Source organism: Lissotriton helveticus, chromosome 8 (assembly GCF_964261635.1).
Source record: "Lissotriton helveticus chromosome 8, aLisHel1.1, whole genome shotgun sequence".
In the NCBI taxonomy this organism is placed as follows: Eukaryota; Metazoa; Chordata; class Amphibia; order Caudata; family Salamandridae; genus Lissotriton; species Lissotriton helveticus.
Window position 1 is genome coordinate 950650494 of NC_136069.1, and position 19879 is coordinate 950670372.

At 46.3% G+C, this 19879-nt stretch overlaps 1 protein-coding gene across 1 annotated transcript in view; it reads left to right on the forward strand.

The window, feature by feature from the left end:
- The window catches only part of POLA1 (DNA polymerase alpha 1, catalytic subunit), a 1864208-nt gene that overhangs the window by 93595 nt on the left and 1750734 nt on the right, over positions 1–19879 (forward strand). Inside the window, exon 4 of the mRNA XM_078657805.1 lies at positions 8140–8217. Coding sequence (XP_078513931.1) covers positions 8140–8217 — 78 coding nt within the window. The remainder of the gene's footprint in view (positions 1–8139; positions 8218–19879) is intronic.

A 19879-nucleotide genomic window follows, 5' to 3' on the forward strand; every position in this document is an offset into this window, starting at 1 on the left:
TGTTTGGGTTTTTGTTGCCATGTGGTTGAATCAGTTTCCGCACTAGCAGCCAGATTCATCATTGTCCCGTTTTGCGAGTCCTTAATAGCGATTATTAAGGAATCGCTATTAAGGACTTGCAAAACGGGATTCATTTAGAAATCGCAAAACAAATTGTGATTCCTAATGCTTCCTTATTTGCGATTAGCAAATTGCTAATCGCAAATAAGGAATAACTCCCCATTCATTCCTATGGGCCTAAAAGCCCATAGGAATGAATGGGGAGTAATTCCTTATTTGCGATTAGCAATTTGCTAATCGCAAATAAGGATGCGATTTCAAGGGTGCCAGGGGTGTCCAAAGGACACCCCGTAGCACCCCTGAAATGAAAATGTAGACTGATGTTGCGCACACACATGTCCAAAGGACATGTGTGTGTGTAACATACAACTTAGAAAAATGCACTAAAGTGCATTTTTCTAAGTTTTCGCTATTTACCACGAAGTCAGACTTCGTGGTAAATAGCGGCCAAAAATTGTGAATTCGCAAATTAAAAATGGTTAATGAATTGCATTTAAGGAATCTTAAATAGAGATTCCTTAAATGCAATTCCTCACAATCTTACGATTTTGCTATTAGCGATTTTTGCATTTGGGATGATGTTATGTTATTAAATTATTTATTGAGCGCACTATCACTGATTAGTTTCTTGGCGCTAGGTTCGACAGTAGCACGGTCAGGGTGAGAAGTGGAGAGTTAATTAAAATGCTTGTCTGAATAACCAGGTCTTCAGCGCTTTCCGGAAGGATAAACGGTCTTGGCAGTAACGGATCTCCAGTGGGAAGGTATTCCATAAACAAGGGGCAAGTGTTGCAAACCTACGTCCACCAGCACGTTTAAGTTTGAAAGGGAGGATCTGGAGGAGGCCCTGATGGAGTGAGCAAAGGTTGCGAGAGGGAACGTATCTAGTGATTAGTTGGTTGATGAATTTAGGGCTGTTGCCATGCAGCGACTTAAAGATCATGCAACCTGCCTTGAAGGCACAGCGTTGCGTGACCGGAAGCCAGTGTAGTTTGGTGAGTAGGGGGGTAGCTGCATGCCACCTTGGTTGCTTTAAAATCAGCCTAGCGGCATAGTTCTGCACCATCTGGAGACGCTGGAGTAGATAATTTGGAAGACCCAGGTAGATGGCATTCGCGTAATCCAGATGAGATAGAACCGTGGCGATCACAACCTGGGTGGTTGCTTCTGGCGTTAATAGTCGCCGGACCTTCCTAATTTTTTTTAGCTGAAAAAAGCATTTGGAAACCACCTGGCCCACTTGTGCTTTTAGTGAGAGATCGCTGTCCACGATGACTCCAAGCGTTTTGGCCGATGGTGATGGTAGCGGAGCTTAACCCAGATCTAATGGCCAGTAGTGGGGGCCCCCATATTTAGCACTGTCCCCAGTCAATACCAGTTCGGTTTTACCTGGATTTAGTTTCAGCTGGTTTTGGTCCATCCAGGATTTAATGAACCTCATGGTTGACTGGAAATGGCTAATGGATTTTACAGAGTTGTCAATGGTAAAAAGAAGCTGCAGGTCGTCAGCATAGTTGAAGACTCTCACCTGTTTGTCTCTAAGGGTTTGTATGAGAGGGAGTATATATATATATATATTAAAAAGGTGAGGTGACAAAGAGGAGCCGTGTGGCACTCCACATAAGATGGGCTGTTTAACAACGGTGAGGTCTCCCAGGCGCACCGCTTGAGAGCGGTCCTCCAAGAAGGACCTCAGCCAGCGTGCAGCCGTATCCCGGCCTGTCCGACACGGTCGATCAAGATGTTCTGGTCGACCGTGTCGAACGCGGCCGACAAATCTAGGAGCACCAGGGCCTGGGGGGGAACGTCTGTCAGCGCAGTGACGAAGTGTGTCCAAAACTGCGGTAACCACTGCCTCTGTTGAGTGTGCTGGCCGGAATCCGGCCTGATGGGGGTCAAAACAGGATGATTCCTCCAGAAAATTAGAGAGGCTTTTCGCCACATGTGCCTCCAGGACTTTTGCTAAGTAAGGCAACAAGGAGATGGGCCGGTAATTTGCCTTGCATGCAGGGTCAGCCCTTGTTTTTTTTAATAGAGGTATGACCGTGGCCTCTTTAAAGGCAGATGGGGCTATGCCCGAGGTAAGGGAGTCGTTTAAGAGTGCAGGGGCTGGGTAGGTAGAGAAGCACTCTTTTAAGATACGGGGGGGCAGATGTCCAATGGGGAGCCGGATTTGACTCTTGTCATTAGTTCCAGGAGCTGGACTTGAGTTATGAGCTGAAAGTTGGAGAGGATGGTCGTACTGGTCTTGATTGCCATACCGGTCGTGAATGGAGTCATAGATTGGGGAATACTAGTTTTTATGTCTGCAATTTTATCACTAAAGTAGGTGTTAAGTGAGTCACACAGACCCTGGGTAGGAATTACTTTAGGGCGGACATTCTCCAGGTTCGTCAATTCGTTAAAAATAGAGAAAATATCCTTAGATTTGTTTGAGGAATCTAGGATTCGAGAAGAAAAGTACTCCGCCTTTGCTGCGGAGATGGCATTCATATAATCCTTTCTCGCCCTGATATATTTAGTTTTTTCCTCAGGATCATATTCGCGGCGCCAAAGGCGTTCAAGATGCCGGAGGGCCAGTTTCCTAGTTTTCAGGTCAGAGGAAAACCATCTATTGGCATCCTTGCGTCGTGCCAGTCTAATTCTTTTGTACGGGGCATGAAGATTACTAGCTGCTTGTAGCCAGCCAGTGAGCGTGGATACTGACCGGTTTATATCGTTGTCCAGGGAGGGGATGGCATTAGCTAGGGACTGTAAGAAAGCAGTTTTGTCCATTGCATTCCAATTTCTGGCTAACCTGCCGGCGACTGGCACAGTGGTCATAGTGGGGGTGATGCAAACCTTAAATTTAAGAATGAGATGGTCTGACCAGAGGCATGGCAAGGTTATCGGGGTGGTTATGCATGTGGTATTGGACCACACATGGTCTAGTATGTGACCTTTGCAGTGGGTGGGGGAGAGCACTAGTTGATTAAAATTTAGGTTAGACAGAAGATCAGTCAGTTCTGCCGATTGAGGGCCCTCTGAAGGGTCTTTATACCAATAGTTAAAGTCCCCTACTAAAAAGATCCTAGCATGATCGAGTGCCAGGTTAGCAACTTGATCACTTAGGGCCATGGGAAACAATGGCATCAAGGTGGGCGGTCTGTACAAAAGGACGCATGCTATAGTCATGTGGGGGGTAGCAATTTTTAGTACTAGGTTATCTGTATTGGCTAACGTTAAGCAGGTAAGAGTGGTAACATTCAGATCAGAGTGGATAATTGCGGCGACTTCACCTCCTCCTTTCCCATTGACACGATCTGCCTGAATAATATAGTAGTTAGGTGGCAGAGCTGCTATTATGTCGGGTGCGGAGGTAGGAGTTAGCCACGTTTCTGCCAGTAGGAGAATATCTGGTTTCTCCGTGTCTAGTAGCAGAAAGATTTCCATCTGATGCTTGACAAGGTGTTTAAGTATAAAATAGCGAGCGACTGGGCGGGTAAATCAGGCGATACCTTACTATCTGCACGGGTGGTCAGATGGCAGCCCTGACTCAGAATACCATACTTACAAAGGCGATGGAGTGTGTCCTTTGGAAGGTATAAATGGGCTTTGTTATTATTACACTCCAAGATATCGGCCCTGGAGTAGTGAATAGGTCGAGGAGCATGGTATGCCCCTAGTCCCGGCCGGTCGCGGACGGGCGCAGACAGGCTCGTCTTTGGCGCGTCTTCGGCGCGCGGTCGACGCGCCCGCTGCGCTCGTCCGCTGCGCTTTTGTGGAGAAGGTTTCATTTTATGACCGTAGAGGTGGGAGGGGCCGAGCACTGTGCCGTTCGCCTGCTCCTCACCTAAGATGGTGTCTTGCACTCTGACCTCAGCAGCGCCTAATCTGCTGCAATGAGGCGAGCAAGATTAGTGGGCGGATACAGAAGCCGATAGAGTATGTGCCCAGAGAGTGAGCGATCGGTAAGTGGAGCAAAGATAAACTTTTAAAACGTAGTCTTTTAAAAGCTATACAGGGTACACAGTTACACAATAAAATAATTTTTCCAGCAGCAGTTTTTAAAAACAGTTAGTCCGCTCTCACACGCACGGTCCCGGCTTCCGCCTCAGGACCCAACACCCGCGAGCACACTGACAATCAAATGATGAATCCCAAATGCAAAAATTGCGCTCGCAAAGGGCCAGATTCTCAGAATCTGGCCCTTTGCGGGCGCAATTTTCAATGAGGAGTCTTGCTGTTAGCCCTACCAGGTGTTTTTTTTTTTTTATTTTTTTTTTTAGTGTGGACTGCTTCATTAAACATTTGCCAGCATTTCCATTTAGAAACCTATGCAACCAAATTAAAGACATTGGCTAATGTTATCTCATGTGATATTTCACTGTTGTAACATGTCTTTTTTTTTTTAGGGCATTGACTTTAGTTTATTCTGTCTGTTTTTGCCAAGACTGTGCTTGCTGGAGTACTGCTTAGCATTATCAATCGTCTCTTTCCTATTCTTGAGGTTCGAACAGAGGATAAAGCATTTAGATCAACTCTAGCGTGTTGTGCCTAAATGAGTTGCCAGGACCCTGGTTCTGTACTATGCTGGCCCCTTTGGTATAGTCGTTTTACCTAGCATTTACCTCTGCACAGACAGCCAAGACTCTTACCCCCAAGCATTACTTTTTGCATCCAGTGTTGGCAGTTTGTTCAGTTCATTACTATTGGTGATGTCAGTTCTGACACACGAGCTAACGTCCGAGTCCGAAATGTTTTGGAGCTGTTGTCGCGTGATGATCTGTGGTTCATGGTTCATTTTGGCGGTGTTGTAGGTCTAGAACGAGTTGGTTTCAGTTCCCCATCTCTCTTTTTTTTTTTTTTTTTTTTTTTTTTGAAGACCTTTATTTGCATCATTAGGATAAACATGTGTGGGCCTACAACCAATCCGGCCGGCCACAAGTCAAAGACGATCAAGAATCAAAATAAGCGACACAAGGCCAGTTGGCAGGCAAGCAAACATAATTGAACAATGCTAGAAATGGGATAAGCGGCAATAACTGCCCAATATCAGGATCAATGAGGTCTATTTTATAATAAGGGGACAAGGCTCATGGCTGACTCACAAATACGGGAAAACCCAGAAACAGGAATACACCCATGCCAAAACGAGAGGAGGGGGGGGGGGGAGGATGTAAGGGCACGAGTCGACAGTAGCACAAAACAAACGCAAAATATAGTGGAGAAGCATACAAGTGCTACCAAGATCTCATGTCCCCCACCCAATAACACGCTAACAGAGGCAAGGGGAGCGGATAAACCGTACAAACCGAACCCACTTCTCTCAATACGAGCCTGGGAAAAAGGGGGAGGGGGGGGAGAGGGGGGGGAAAGGGGGGGGGGAAGGGGAAAGGGGAAGGGAAAGGGGGAAAAAAATAGGGGGGAAACAAAGGGGAGGAAACCAAAAAGGGACAGAAAAGGGGGAAAGGAAAGGAGAAAGAGCAAAGTAAAAGAAATATAAAAGGAGAAACACAATCGTGCAAGATGGGCGCCACCCCGGGCCAGGCAACCCGCGGCTAATAGTACAGAAGAAAGTGGAAGCTGGCGAAAAGAAGGGTGTGGCAGTCGCGACGAAGCCTCGAAACCGATAAAAGTGGCATAGCAACAGACCCCAACCCACTCATGCCTGAGAAGCGAGGACAGAAGCGGCACCGCTATAAAGGGATAGAAAAGGGCCATAGAACCAAAAGAAAACATCTGAAAGACCCCGCCCACCCGTCCCACCCCGCACCCCTGCAGAAGGCTACGGCCTACCCTCCAAACAGCGTGCCTGTCGCCCTAATCCGAAACCCGAAATATAGTGAAAAAAGAAAGTAGAGGAAGAAGACAAAAAGAGGAGGAGAGGAAATACGAAACAAAAATAAAATGTGAGGGAGGAGCCAGAGGATATGAGCAAACACATTCGGCTACGACCCTCCCCCGACCAACGAATGAATAAGTATCAAATCAATACTACACCTTCACATACAGCAAAAACCACAGGGAGGGGGAGGAGGAAGAGATTGTAACGTTTCACCGTGTCGGGAGTACAAACATCAGTGGTAAACCAGCAAACTATCATGTCGTGCAACTCACCCCCAACCCTTCCTAACCACGAAACCAACCCAATAAAGGATAATGTGGAGCGGACCACCCAGCACAAAATAATCGTAATGTTGTCCAGAGTCACGGCAGTGATATAAATCAGGGAGAGCCTTCGTACGGAGGGAATACAAAAAGTCAATAAAGCAAGTCAATTGTAGCAGTAACGACAGGGCAAGCAAAGGCAAGCCGGAGTCCAGGTGCGCAATTCGACAATACAAAGGTACCCCTCCAGGACAAAAGTTCGAATCCAACGAAGCGGGAGCAAACAGCGGCCCACCATAAGTCCCAGGTACCCGGGAAGGAGCAGATCTCCGCGTCGTGTGGAAGTCCTCGAAATCCAGGCGATGAGGAAGCAGAGGGTCAAAAGTCACCGGTCCATCAAGCGGCCGAAGAACAACAACAGCAACTCCTGGCGCAGCCGAAGGGGGCGAAGCAATGGCGGCATCAGGACGATAGGGGTGCATGAAAGAGCGGCGGCCCAAAATGGCGGCGAGCCGCATGGGGTCGGTAGAGGCACCGGGGGCCAAGACAGCGTACAATGACATCAAGGCGTCCAGGACATCTCCGGGCGTGGGCGCTCGAGTACACACCCAGGCCTCCGCACAATCCGGCCGGTAAGGAGCGTCGGTGCAGAGCGGAGCACCCCCCGCGTTGTCGGTAGCCATCTTGTGAGTTTCGCCGCCCCACACTTCACCGTGGGCCCCCAAACAGTTCCCAAATGTAGGACTTTACAGACCTCCGGAGGCTCCCAACAACGGCCTCACCGGCACAGGATGGGCGAGCGCCCGATGGGGGGGGGTCCCCTCCGAACAGTGGCAGGCCCCACAGGCGAGAGCCAGGCGCGGGGTTCAGGGCCGCCGGACAGGACAAAGGCGAAGGGACCCCTTCACACGGTCAGCCCCCAACACATCTCGTCCCCCTCCAGCCGCACGGCCCAGTCATCGGGGCCGGTTCAGGATCTCCGGGGCACACGCACAACGGTTCCCACCAGTGGCTCACTCTCGCGGCCGGGGCCGGCAATCTCTTCTCCGCCGGTCGGGTCCCGCAGGCGAGGTCCCGGTCTCGAGTGCCCGGAGGCCCCAATCTCACCGAGGGCACAGCTGCGGACCCACAGTACACAGGAACCTCCGGACCAGACGGTGAGTAAGAGTGGGTCTTTAAATTTCAAATTCTGTATTGAAGTATCGTCGCAGTGCAGGATATATTGCAGGATAGTCGAGGTTAGCCGGAGGGCCGACGGAGCCGAGCTAAAAGGCGGCCATTACGTCCTCGAGCTAGGCTCCTCCAGTTCCCCATCTCTAATAGCTGTGGAACTTTTTCGCATGGCTTTGGTGGCTAAAAGTGTTACCGCATGTGTGACAAATACTTTTATTTGCAAATATAGTATATTTTTGAGGTGATGGATAGGGTGATTGCCAATGTAGATTTAAGAAGGTTCAGTGACAATAGTTTTGAGTTGTACATAATCTAATATTCCCCACCAGAAGCATGCTTCTATCAGCCCAGGCCAAACATTAACAAAATTTCCACACTGAGCTGGTGTAGTACAGTGTGCGTTGAGAATTTTGTCACTCGTACTGAGAACAATAACCGCTTACCCTGGTGTACACACAAGACGGTAGAGAACACAAATTGTGTGAAGCAATGTTCGCTTCCTTTAGTAACTGAAATAATTAAGAAGACCCTGATTTGCAAAGCTGACCGTAGATGACTGTTTTTAAAAGAGCAAGGAACTGAGGACTGTTTCCTACTGAACTTTGTATGTAACGCAAGTGATAGTAAGAATGGATGCTTTAGCCATAACCATAAAGTATTGTTAATTTTCTCAAATGATGGTTTTGAAAATGATTCGGTGATGGATATCTAAACCTTTCTCGTGCCAGGCACAGTGGGGGACCTGATCCTCTAATCCATAGAGCAGATAACCTATTTAAATTACGTATGGTATTGCTTGTGTCCCTCTTTACATAGATGGCGTTGGTTATGTAGAAGATGGCCGAGAGATCTTTGATGATGACCTTCAAGGGGATGTTGCTGCGAACAGCACAGGTAATTTTTATTTTTATTTTGATTACCAACTTTAGTTGTTTAGGAGTTTCGCAGCAAGGCACATGGCATTACAAAACATGGATGTCCTTTATATAGCAATTTAATGAGTCCTGGCAGCCTTCTGACTTGGAAGTAATGAATCATATTGACAAACCATAGTAGCAACACAGTTTCCCCCTCACCTGCTCGTGTTTACGAGGACAGCCATAGGCCATAACGATAGGTTTCTCTTGGTGCGTGAATCAGTCCATCCCCTGACGCCAGCACTGAATCAGTCCATCCCCTGACGCCAGCACTGAATCGTGGATGCTGCGGGTTACTTCCAGTTGCATGCCACATCTCTTTTGGCTGCCAGGCAGGCTCCCCCCTGAAAGGTGCGTTCTGCCCTCGGGCCTCCAGAATCCTCCCATAATATATTACGGTGGGTCAGCTCTAGGGGGTACCTCAGGACATTGGAGAGTACTCAACCCACTCCTCCCACAAGGGGCGCAACGCTGGGCACTCCCATGCCATATGGAAGAAATCTGCCGCTGTGAGCGCACAATGTGCGCAGGCAGCGTGAGCAGCAAGTGTTGCAGTTGCAGCGGGGTAACGCAAGTTGTATGAAGAATGTTGAATTGGACCATGCGCAGTTGCTAAGAGATTGTTAATTCCCTGGGCGCCATGCATGCATGCCTCACTCCGCTCATCCTCATTGAGGTCTCCCACCCAGGAGCTCCAACTTAGTCTGTTGCGCTCAATGCCGTCCGGAGAGTGAATAACCAGTGAGGGGTAGTTTAAGGAGATGGCACCCCTCCCCAGGTATCCGAGGAAAATATTGGCTTCTGGGGGTTGTATATGTTTGGGGTCAATCAAGTATGCAGGCCCTGGGTATGTCTGATCAGCTTTCATGGTTACCCCCACTTTTTGCTGGTGTCAGAAGTTTTTTTGACTAGTCTGGACCCTGAAGAAAACCCTTGGAAGACATAAGTTTGGAGAGCCACCCCACCCGTGGAACCCTAGGAACCAGGATATCTACACCTGAAAAGCTGGGTGCCTAGGTGTGAAGTGGTGTTGGATACTGCCTGTGAACCCAGTGGAGGACTTCAGGAAGATGCCGCTGCTAAAGAAGGGGCAAGTGTCTAGTGGAATCCAAAGGCTGATTAAAGTTGAGAAGTACATGCAAGCAGAGGGGACAGTCTATGACACTCGGGAGTTACCAGGAGACCCTGATGTTGAGTGTTGCATGAGAGCTGATGGTGACCTTGGAGATGCAGCTGTGAGGACCAGGCGACACTGTGGAAGACCAGGAGCCATTAAAGAGCTACCCCACGTCTGATGTCGAGAGTTGCATGATTGTTGTCCGTCGTGAGCACCAACAAGCCTTGGCAACTGCAAACAGTGTGGAAAGCGAAGAAGGTTGTCGGGACCAGCAAGGTCCAGGTGACTCACCACAAGCAGGGGAGTTGGGGCAGGCCTGAGCAATCTGGGGTGCCCAAAGAAGTCAAAGATGACCTTCAAGAGGACCCACTGGCCGTAGGCACTGGAGTCGCGAGAGGACCTCAAGCAGCTCACCAAAGACGCAAGCCCACAATGCAAGAGATGTGGTGAGGATGAAGATCTCGGTCACAGGAGATGCTTGAGGTTGTGGCTACTTGTAGCCTGAAGATCTTGATGGAAGGAAGCCAACAAGCATTTGCAACTGTAAGTAGATGCAGTGCATAGGGCTTTGGTTCCTGCGGCCCTGACAAAGGATACTGGCCTCAAACTTGGTGAGACAACCGGGCAGACCTCGAGGGATAAGAAGAACCACCAACTGTGTTGCTGAGCCTCTCGGAATCTGTGTGAGCCCAGGATTAGCAGAGTGGTCAGCTTCGTTGCGGTGCCTGCAGAATCAGGGCAGTGACTCCTTCACTTCAATTGAGATTCCTTCAGGTCAAACACAAGGAGATGATGGACGATGTTTTCAATCTTTTCAGACACTTATCCCCAGTCACAGATTCCTCCAGGTGTATTGGATGCCCACAGGTATTGGAAGGTTCCTGTAGGAAGCACAAGCACAGACATTGCAGCAGACGAGCAGGGTGACGAGATCAGGAGTCTTCCCAGTTGCCGCCTTGATGCCCAGAGCGAAGTCCAGAGTGCCCAGACGGTTGGAGTAGAATTGGTGTTTGAAATGAATTTTGTCACATGACGAAACTAGGGACCCACCCTCGGGTAAGTCCTTAAGCACCCCAAGTAAAGGGTTGGGACAATTCAGGGTTCCCTCTCAGGGGAGGTGATGGACAGTGGGGAGGACACTCCCATGTCCTTTGTCCAGTTTCGCGCTGGGATAATGATAAACAATTGGTTCTTTTGGGTGCAGTAAATTTCTTCACTCATGTTATTATACACAACTTTTTGATCCATTGTGGAAATGAGTTAATCAAAACAAACATTGAGTTAGTCATAACAAAATTGGGAATCCAAACCATCTGAAGAGTTTACAAGATACTTTATAAATTGTATTCATTTATAACTACTATTGTTCTAAAGTAAAAAAGGCTGTAAGTTTTGTACAGTGGTGCACGAGGTGAGAATTTGTGACAATGGTGCTCAGTGCAATTTGGTGCTATACAATATATTCAGTGTGATTGCCAAGTGGCAGGAGGGGTAATGGACAAGGGGGAAGGGTGACCATTGGTTAGAATTATTTACAGTATTCTGTATACCACATTAGTCAGTTTTCAATACAGAGTCCTTAGAAACTACGGTCCACTGATGTCTAATGTCGACGTTTCAACCCTAGTGTCGTGCTCTTGAAGCGTCTGCGTGGGTCTTCATCAGGACTGGTGCAAGGGGGTGGGGGGGGTGTTGTCGCAGCCTATTGATTAAAAGGGTTTGTCAGGTTTGGATTTGTGGCCTTATTTATTGAGGACAGAAACTGGTGGATTTACCATACAGTGAACTCACCTCCAAATCGACCCAGCCGGGCTCTTCTTTGGAGTGTGCAGAAGGCAGATTCTTTGTGAAAAATCCTGTGGAGAACGTGCTGACTGATTAAATATGCCTGAGTTAATCTATTGTTGGTCAAAACGAGACGCGCCCTCATGATAATGCGCTTACCTCGATTAGGTATTTGCGAGTTCAATACTAACTACGGGTTTCTTTAGGGTGGCTCGCTGTCTCCTTCTTCGCCTTTGCCGGTGCATCCATATGGTGCATGCAGGCGAAGGGGCAGTGTTAATATGTAGCCTGAGCCTGAATAACTCGTGAAGTTTATTCCAAAGACGGCGTGGCGTCTGTTTCGCGCCGCTTACCTCTATCCGTCTATTTCGTAAATATGGTCCACAAAGGATCCGTGTAAACGTTCAGGCGGCCGGATGGGCTCTGTCCCGGTTCCTCTTCGCCGCCGCGTGAATGAAAGTGTGTCCTCATGTAACATAACTGGAAAATATGTAAAGCGCTCTGATACCTGATTCGGTTCGGGTCTAGTTCGCGCTATATAAAACTCTGCAAAAAAAAAAAAGACAGCGTGAGAAAAAGATCTGGCTGGATATAGCCAGTTGAGTCAGCGCGAGGACGTTGCCGGCGCTTCCACATTTCTGGTTGCTAAGCAACCCCAGTAACGTCAAAGGAAAATAACGTGAGTGGCTAACTCACATAGGAGTAAATGCCGGTTTGTGGCAATCTGAGTATAAGCAGTGCAAGTCTGGGAACTATCGTTATAAGGAAGAGACGCACTAACCACTGTGTTTAGGTTCACATTATCGCGTGAATGCGTCTATAGTGTTTGTCTCTATGGCGAGCCCTATTCACTTTAGTTGTAAAGATGCGGTGTATATTTACAACTGGTTCTTTAAACGCATGTGAATGCTCTGCGTATATTTGTGTTTCAATGCCACATCAATTTGACATATATTCACTGTAAGTGGTGAATTATACATTATGATCAAATGCACACGCAATTTACGTACATGTCGACGTTTCAATGTTAAGTCATAACTCTTTGAATGAGAACGCCTAATCTGCATACGTGCGTTTCAATGCCCTATCAATGCGACACATATTCACTGTAAGTGGTGGAGTATACATTATGATTCATGCAAACTGCCAGTTACGCATATGTCGACGTTTCAATGTCATGACATGACATGTTCAGACAGTAATAATGGTGACAATAACAAGGTGGTTTCTCACTTGAAACATACTATAGTCACACAGTAAGCATATCAAAGATAATTATGTTAGCCAATAGACAACATTCTAGCTACTATATTGGCTACCATCTAACAATCTCACATCAAATGCACAAGTTCGTCACGCAAATATTTGCCTGACACTGCTCCACAGTCCCCAGTCCTTCACGGAAACCATATTGGATGTCAGATAAAATGTGGGTTTCTTCTGCCCAGAGCTGTAGGAGATGTGCCTGTAACATGTGGGGTCTTGACAGTCCCCCTTTTTAAAGATGGGGACTATAATAGACTCCACCCAGGTTGATGGGAAGGCAAACTGGCCTCTTGCATTAATTATTTTGCATGATTATGGGTATCCACAGGGTAACGTTGGATTCATAAAGATCCACTCGGATCCTGTCGGGACCCGAGGCCTTCCCTCCAGCACTTGGGGAGAGTGCCCTACTTACTTCGTCAATGTTGAAATGTAAATCTGGTGGCTGCGCGTTAGCTCCAGGATATTCACAATTGGGGCCTTGAATGTGGGGATAGCTTTTATATATCCTGGAAAAATGTTCAATCTATTGACCCTCTGTAATGGACACTTCCATTGTTGGGCCCCCAAATGGAGACAGGAATGGAGTTCTGACCGCTTTCCAGAAAGCAGCGCCATCTTTCATTTGCGAGGCTGAGGTGAGCAACTCCCAGGCTTCATTTCTGAGGGCATTCTTCCTATCTAGAAGGGGTAAGTTTTTATAATTTCTTCTGGCCTGTCTGATTTGAATAATATCCTTTGGGCTCTTATGCAACTCATGTTTCAGAATGGAATGTGCACAAGTGCAGTTGGAATCGAATCACAGCTGGGGGGCTAACCTTTTCCTGCCTTGTTTAAACATTACTTCCCTAACTGCTGCCACCACCTCTTGAAATTAGGATAAAATGCTCTCGGAGGGTGCTAATTCGTTCAGGCACTTGTCAAAGGCCGATCTACACCTTCTAACTAGTTGTTTAATTACTATGTCTGGATCCAGCATATTCCAACAAAGGGTATATCCATTCACTTTAGCAAGTTTTAAATTACCTAAGGCCTAGTCTACATCCTAATCATCTCTTTCTTGTATACTCGTAGGGAAAGTAACAGTGATACATAGAGGGAAATGGTCGCTAACTGAATTCGTACCAACTGAGAAGGTGAGGATTCTGGAAGCAAACATGTTTGAAAACAAAATATAATCTATAGTAGAGCCAAAACCCCTGCCATTAAAAGTCTGTGGCATCACAGCAGGATTGGTAAATAATTCATTTGCAAAATCTAGATTAAGCATGAGTTCGTTAAAAAGTTCCCCTATGCTTGAATGGCAGAAGTGGGTATTACTTGTACCTTCTACATTAAAACCACATAACCTGCAGTCCTCCGTGGGACACAGAGCACAGTTAAAATCCCCACACATAAGCATTTGCACAGTACTGTTTACTTCATAGAGAGTTTTTAGATCATTATGCAATGTATTACCCACCTTAGAGACGCAGTCAGATGGAATGTTATAAAAGTTGACCAATATCGTGGAATGAGAAGCAGTCTGTGGCAAAATTAGCAATTGATAATAAGGGGATACAAGGTGAGACTCTATCTTAATGAAATTTAGCTTGTTCGATACATATGTACAAAGTCCATCTTTGGGTCTACCGTGGGAAACCCCTATCGCTTGAGTGTTGAAAGGTCTGTATCCATTACTATGGATTACATCCTTCAACCATGTCTCCTGTAGACAAATTGATTTCAAAGTTTAATATATAATCAGACCCCTGGAGATTGCTAATCTTGGTTCGTAATCCTGATATATTTTATGATACAAGACTACATCCAGTTTTCACATCAATTGAGGGGGGACTATGTACCACCACATCAAGAGTATTGCTAAAGTCATAACTTTTCTGCTGCAGTGTTTCTGACTGTACATTAGGGGATGCTTCTGATGATATCTGAACCCTAGGAGCTGAACCAGTAGCATTGGTCACATCCCCTGCACTATATACATTTAACTGATCCAAAGATGGAATCCGGGGCCAGCAATAGGGCCGTTGGGGCTTGACTACGGCAACTTTATGTTCCTTGAAGGGTATTGGATTAAAGTCCTCAGCTGGAGATTGTAGTGTATTCGCTTGCATTAGCGCTCTATCTCCCTGCTGGCCATACTGCCCATCAGCAAATCTACAATAGTTTTCGTCATGAGGTAGTCAGTCTATGTCCTCCAGGGTGTTAAACATTTCAAAGTGGTTACTAGTTGGAATTGTATATCCGAGCTGGGTGCCCTGAATGAACCCTCTTTCCCTAGGAGCTATTCGTGAGAAGATAGGTGGCAGATAAAAATACCCCAGGGGCAATTTGGCCACCTTGCCTAATCGAACTGACCGATTGCCTGCCCTGTCAAATATTAGATGGACAAGATCCGGGGACCTAAATGATTAAAATAATGCAATCTCCTTCGAGTGTCTTCCTGGATTGACCCACCCATCCAATTCTACGTGCCATTTTATATTCTGAGAACAAATGATTAATAATAATCCCGTTCCTAGCACTAAGGAAGTGAAGTGATCGGTTATACAGAGTTGACCAGTGCTCAATGCTGCCGGCAGACAACATAGGGGCAATAGCCAGCACCACAGTGTATGGGGTCACTTTGGGGGTAAACTGCTCCTCGCCATATTTGAAGACGGGCCACTCCCGTATTGTGAACAATCAGCCCCGCTTACATTATCACTAGTGTAGTATCTGCAGCTCATATGCCTCGAACGGAAAATGCTTCTTACCAGTATGCATCTGTTCTTGGCATGTAGAGCTGCAGATTATAACACGCCCTCCCGCCTCCCCGGGACCTGTATCTGTTCCAGTTTTATGTTTAGATGCACACGCATGGACATCCTTTTCTTTACTTCTACTAACTCCATCATGGCGAAAAACAATCTAAGGATGGAGCCGATGCCCATGCGCACTATCATCCAAGGGAGAAGTCACCTATCTCGTGACTACAAAATACCTCTTCCAAGACAACAACATGCAATCATCCGAGCCCAACACCAGGTGGCGATCTAATGCAAAGTCTAGTAAAATGCAGCTCTACATGCCAAGAACAGATGCATACTGGTAAGTAGCATTTTCCTTACTACCTTTGGGGATCTCTTGCTAAATTGGCACGTGTTTTCCTGTACAGAAAACTTGTATTTTAGGATGCTCTCTATATGGACTGTTTTGTACTGTACCAGCTCCATAGGGCTCTCCGAGCCCAGAATCCGTCTTACCCACTGGTACCGGATGAAATCAGACCACTGAGCTTAGTGTTCACCGATCTGGATAGAGACAGGCTAATCTCAAAGCTATACCAAACTTGCTTAGATCTTTTACCAACCCGTGACTCTAACTGTTGAACTGCATCGGAGACTGACCTGTGATACCCCTTGTCGAATAAAACCTGGAAAGCTAGCTTCGCACAGACACCTTGTTTCCTTTAATCATAGCCCCAAGATGATACACCATAAATTACTGCTTAGAGTTTAAATCACACAGACTTCATTATCACACTTGGACCCTACACCTACATGAACACACTGTCCAAAGTGCCATGCACCAACAGCGGAATATGCCAACATGACATGGTTGTATAGTAAAAATTGCGCCCTACTGAGGAGGTAGGGGTTGGGAAGAATCTCTGATCAGCATGCCCTTATGACACAACTTGCTATCGAACCCGCCGCTTTCTTAGCGCTTCTGGGCTATGTCCACGACATACCCAAATCACTGTGCCGCTTTGTTGCCATCCACAAACGCAGAGGTTCCCTTGATTCCGTATACTACAAGTTGTTCTAGAGTCTAACTTTGCTACAATTTTCCAGCGATATTTAATAGATGTCTAATAAGAACTTTAATCATCCAGTGTCTCACTCACTCAAACTTCCCACATCTCAAATGGAGCCACAAAAGCACTTACAATCTAAAACTGTATATTACGTTGCCAAGGCGTATATATCGTTCAAGTATTTTTATTTATGTAAAAAGAAGATATTAAAAACATCAGATGTACATATACTTTCTTCTGAAGGTATCCGCTGTACAATTATATATTATAATCTAGACTTTTACAACACATTATTAAAACACTCAAATGAATCCAAGTCAACGCGTTTCGGTGGATCCTGCTGTGTGCACCACCTTCCTCAGGACAATTAAACACAATTCTTAATATTTACCACCATTCACCCTAGTTACTGTGAAGGTGATTAAGGACCGCTTTTTCTCATTGTCTATAAAAGCTAAGGTTGTCCATCGGGTAAAAAAAAAAAATATTTTTCAATTATGGACAAATATTGCTCCGCTTTGTAGACGTTCCTTCCTGTTCTCAAAGGATACGTATTGGCACCGGTCTATGTTTCAGTATTTATTCTTGTTATTTTCGTCTTCACATTAAGGGGTTTTCCTTTCTTCTTATCCTTTCTTTAAGGGAATTGTTCAATTTTCCCAATCTAAGTGTTCTGGTAGTTCCTCGTTCGTGATACAGCTTTGTTGCCATCTCACTGCTTCTTGCCAAATGAAAGATAGCTATACACTGGGGGAGCAAACACCCTACTACCACGGAGGCATGCGTAAGGCGGACAGGGTTATTGTGGACAGGAAGTAGTAGAGCTCTGCAAGAATTAACGTGAAGTGTAAAGGTAGAAACAGTTTGGTATGGTGCTAACCGGGAATGGGAGACCCTACAACCCCATAATCTGTGAAGGAGAATCCAAGCACAAAAACATATAGCAACTGTCCGTGCACTCATACAGTCTAGTAATACATCGAAGCTTTGGAATTAAACGACAACAAAAAGGTTTTTAAGAACATGTCCAAAGGTGATTGGGAAGCGGTTCTCTCTTTACAAAACCATGCTGACATTACTATAAAAAGTGCCGACAAGGGTGGAGCAGTAGTTATATTGAATACCAGTGACTATGAGGCAGAAGTTTATCGACTATTGAATATGCGTGCCAATTACCAACCGATGAAAAAGGATCCCACCTTAGAACTTTTGGAAATCATTAAAGACCTGGTAGGCAAAGCAAAAGAAAAAAAGTGGATAACATCTAAAGAGGCGGAGTTCCTTGTGAATACCAATCCCAGGACTCCGGCCTTCTACATCTTACCGAAAATACACAAGCCGACCCGGCCGCCTCCGGGTCGGCCTATTGTGTCAGGAATACGATCGGTTTTGGAGCCACTATCTCAGTTCGCCGATTACTACCTACGCGAATCTGTGATCACACAAAACTCCTTTGTTAGAGACCCTATGGACATTCTTAATGTACTGAATGACATGACATTTGATCCATCAACGGAAATGCTAGTCACCATCGACATTGAGTCCCTATACTCATGTATTCCCCAAGATGCTGCACTTGTAGCAGCGGCGCGGGCATTGGAAAAACAGGAGTGGTTCTATGATGCCCCCCAGAGCTTTGTCTTACAATGCATAGAGCTGGCATTAACCAAAAAAAAATTCTGTTATAAAGACAACATGTTTCTCCAAGTAACGGGCACCTCGATGGGCGCTACTATGGCACCGAGCTTGGCCTGCATTTATGTAGGCCAATTCGAGGAGCACGTCATCGATTCTAACACCAATCTTTTCAAGGGCCACCTGCGCCTTTGGAAGAGATATATCGATAACGTGCTCTGTGTCTGGACTGGAGATGAAGCTTCTCCTGGAATTTTTAAACTGACGTGTAGTAATCTACAGCTCTACATGCCAAGAACAGATGCATACTGGTAACTTGTTTTTATTGACATTTTGCATTGACAGTGGCATGTTGTATCAAATAACATTCTCATATAATACAGCTACTCGTATTTATCTCAAAGCGCATTAGTAATCATGCCATTAGTAGTCAAATGTCCAGTCGCCATGGAAGTCTTCTGATAAGGACATGCCGAATATAACTGGTAGGGTGCTCATGGAATGCAGAGTACAAAGATCGGATGTGACCGAAGGGTGGCGTGTACTCCTATGATAATGTAGTATAACAGGGTATCAAGGGTGTAGGGGGGGGGAACCCATACTCAGTCTAGGGACAAAAGGACGGCTTATCCCGAAGGCTCTTAGTTTGGTGCTGCCGTCAGTTAGCTGCGTGTGTGCCCTGCGGTGGGGATCCGGCATTCATGTCCGCGGCTTGTCCTTGTGGTAGTGTGATTTGCGATGTGTGAGGAACTCCCACCGGGTCGTCTTGGGCCAGTGGTTGCATAAATTGATGCAGTAGGATGGCCCAATCCATTGATATGGGGTGTTTACGTATCTCTTTCACCTCTTCTTCCCTCAATGTTTCTTCCTCTGCTAATGCCCATTTCTTCACTGCACCTACCCATGCCTCGAACGGGGGGCCTGTGGGGGACTGCCCGTGCATGGCTATGTTTAGTTTTGCTAATAAGATAGCTAGGGAGGCAAACCTGAGGAGTACTTTGTGTTTATTTCTCTGGTAGATACCCAGTGCACAGGCGTCCCATGTATCGAAGAACGTGAGCCCAGTAAGATTTCTGAGGGAATCATGTATGTGTTGCCAGTATGAATGTAATGTGGGGCAGCTCCAGAACATGTGTTGGAAATCCGCTGCATGCGATTGACATCTGGGGCACAAGAACTGGGTTTTGGGATAAAAGCGTTGGAGACGTGCAGGTGTCAAATAGGCCCTGTGTAGGACATAGAATTGTATATTTTTAAAGCGCGCGTTTCGGGAAACCTTTTGGGGTATTCGAGAGCCCTTTCCCATTCCTTGTGTAAAGAGCGGCCTAGTTCCTCTTCCCAGGTAGCCCTGAGAGCCTCTAGTGGTACGTTTGAGTTCCCTAATAGCTTTATAGAGCCATGTGACCAGGTGTCGCCCCACTCCCGTATGTAAAATTGTGTGTATGACTGGGTGTGTAGGTGGTTCCCCTGTCGAGAGGCATAGTATGGACGATAATTAACAGATGCATATTGGTAAGTAGCATTTTCCTTACTACCTTTGGGGACCTCTTACTTAATTGGCACATGTTTTCCCGTACAGAAAACTTGCATTTTAGGATGCTCTCTATATGGACTGTTTTGCACTGTAACAGCTCCAGAGGGCTCTCCGAGCCCAGAATCCATCTTACCCGTTGGTACCGGATGAAATCAGACCACTGAGCTTAGTGATCACCGATCTGGATAGAGATCGGCTAATCTCAAAGCTATACCAAACTTGCTTAGATCTTTTACCAACCCGTGACTCTAACCGTTGAACTGCTTCGGAGACTGACCTGTGATACCCCTTGTCGAATAAAACCTGGAAAGCTAGCTTCGCACAGACACCTTATTTCCTTTAATCATTGCCCCAAGATGATACACCATAAATTACTGCTTAGAGTTTAAATCTATCACAAAATAGCAGGCAGGTTATTTTATTCTCCACAGCAAGACGATTTGCAGTTGAAGTCGTTGGTTCTTTCAGTAGATAGTTAAAGATTGCATGTTTTACTGTTCACC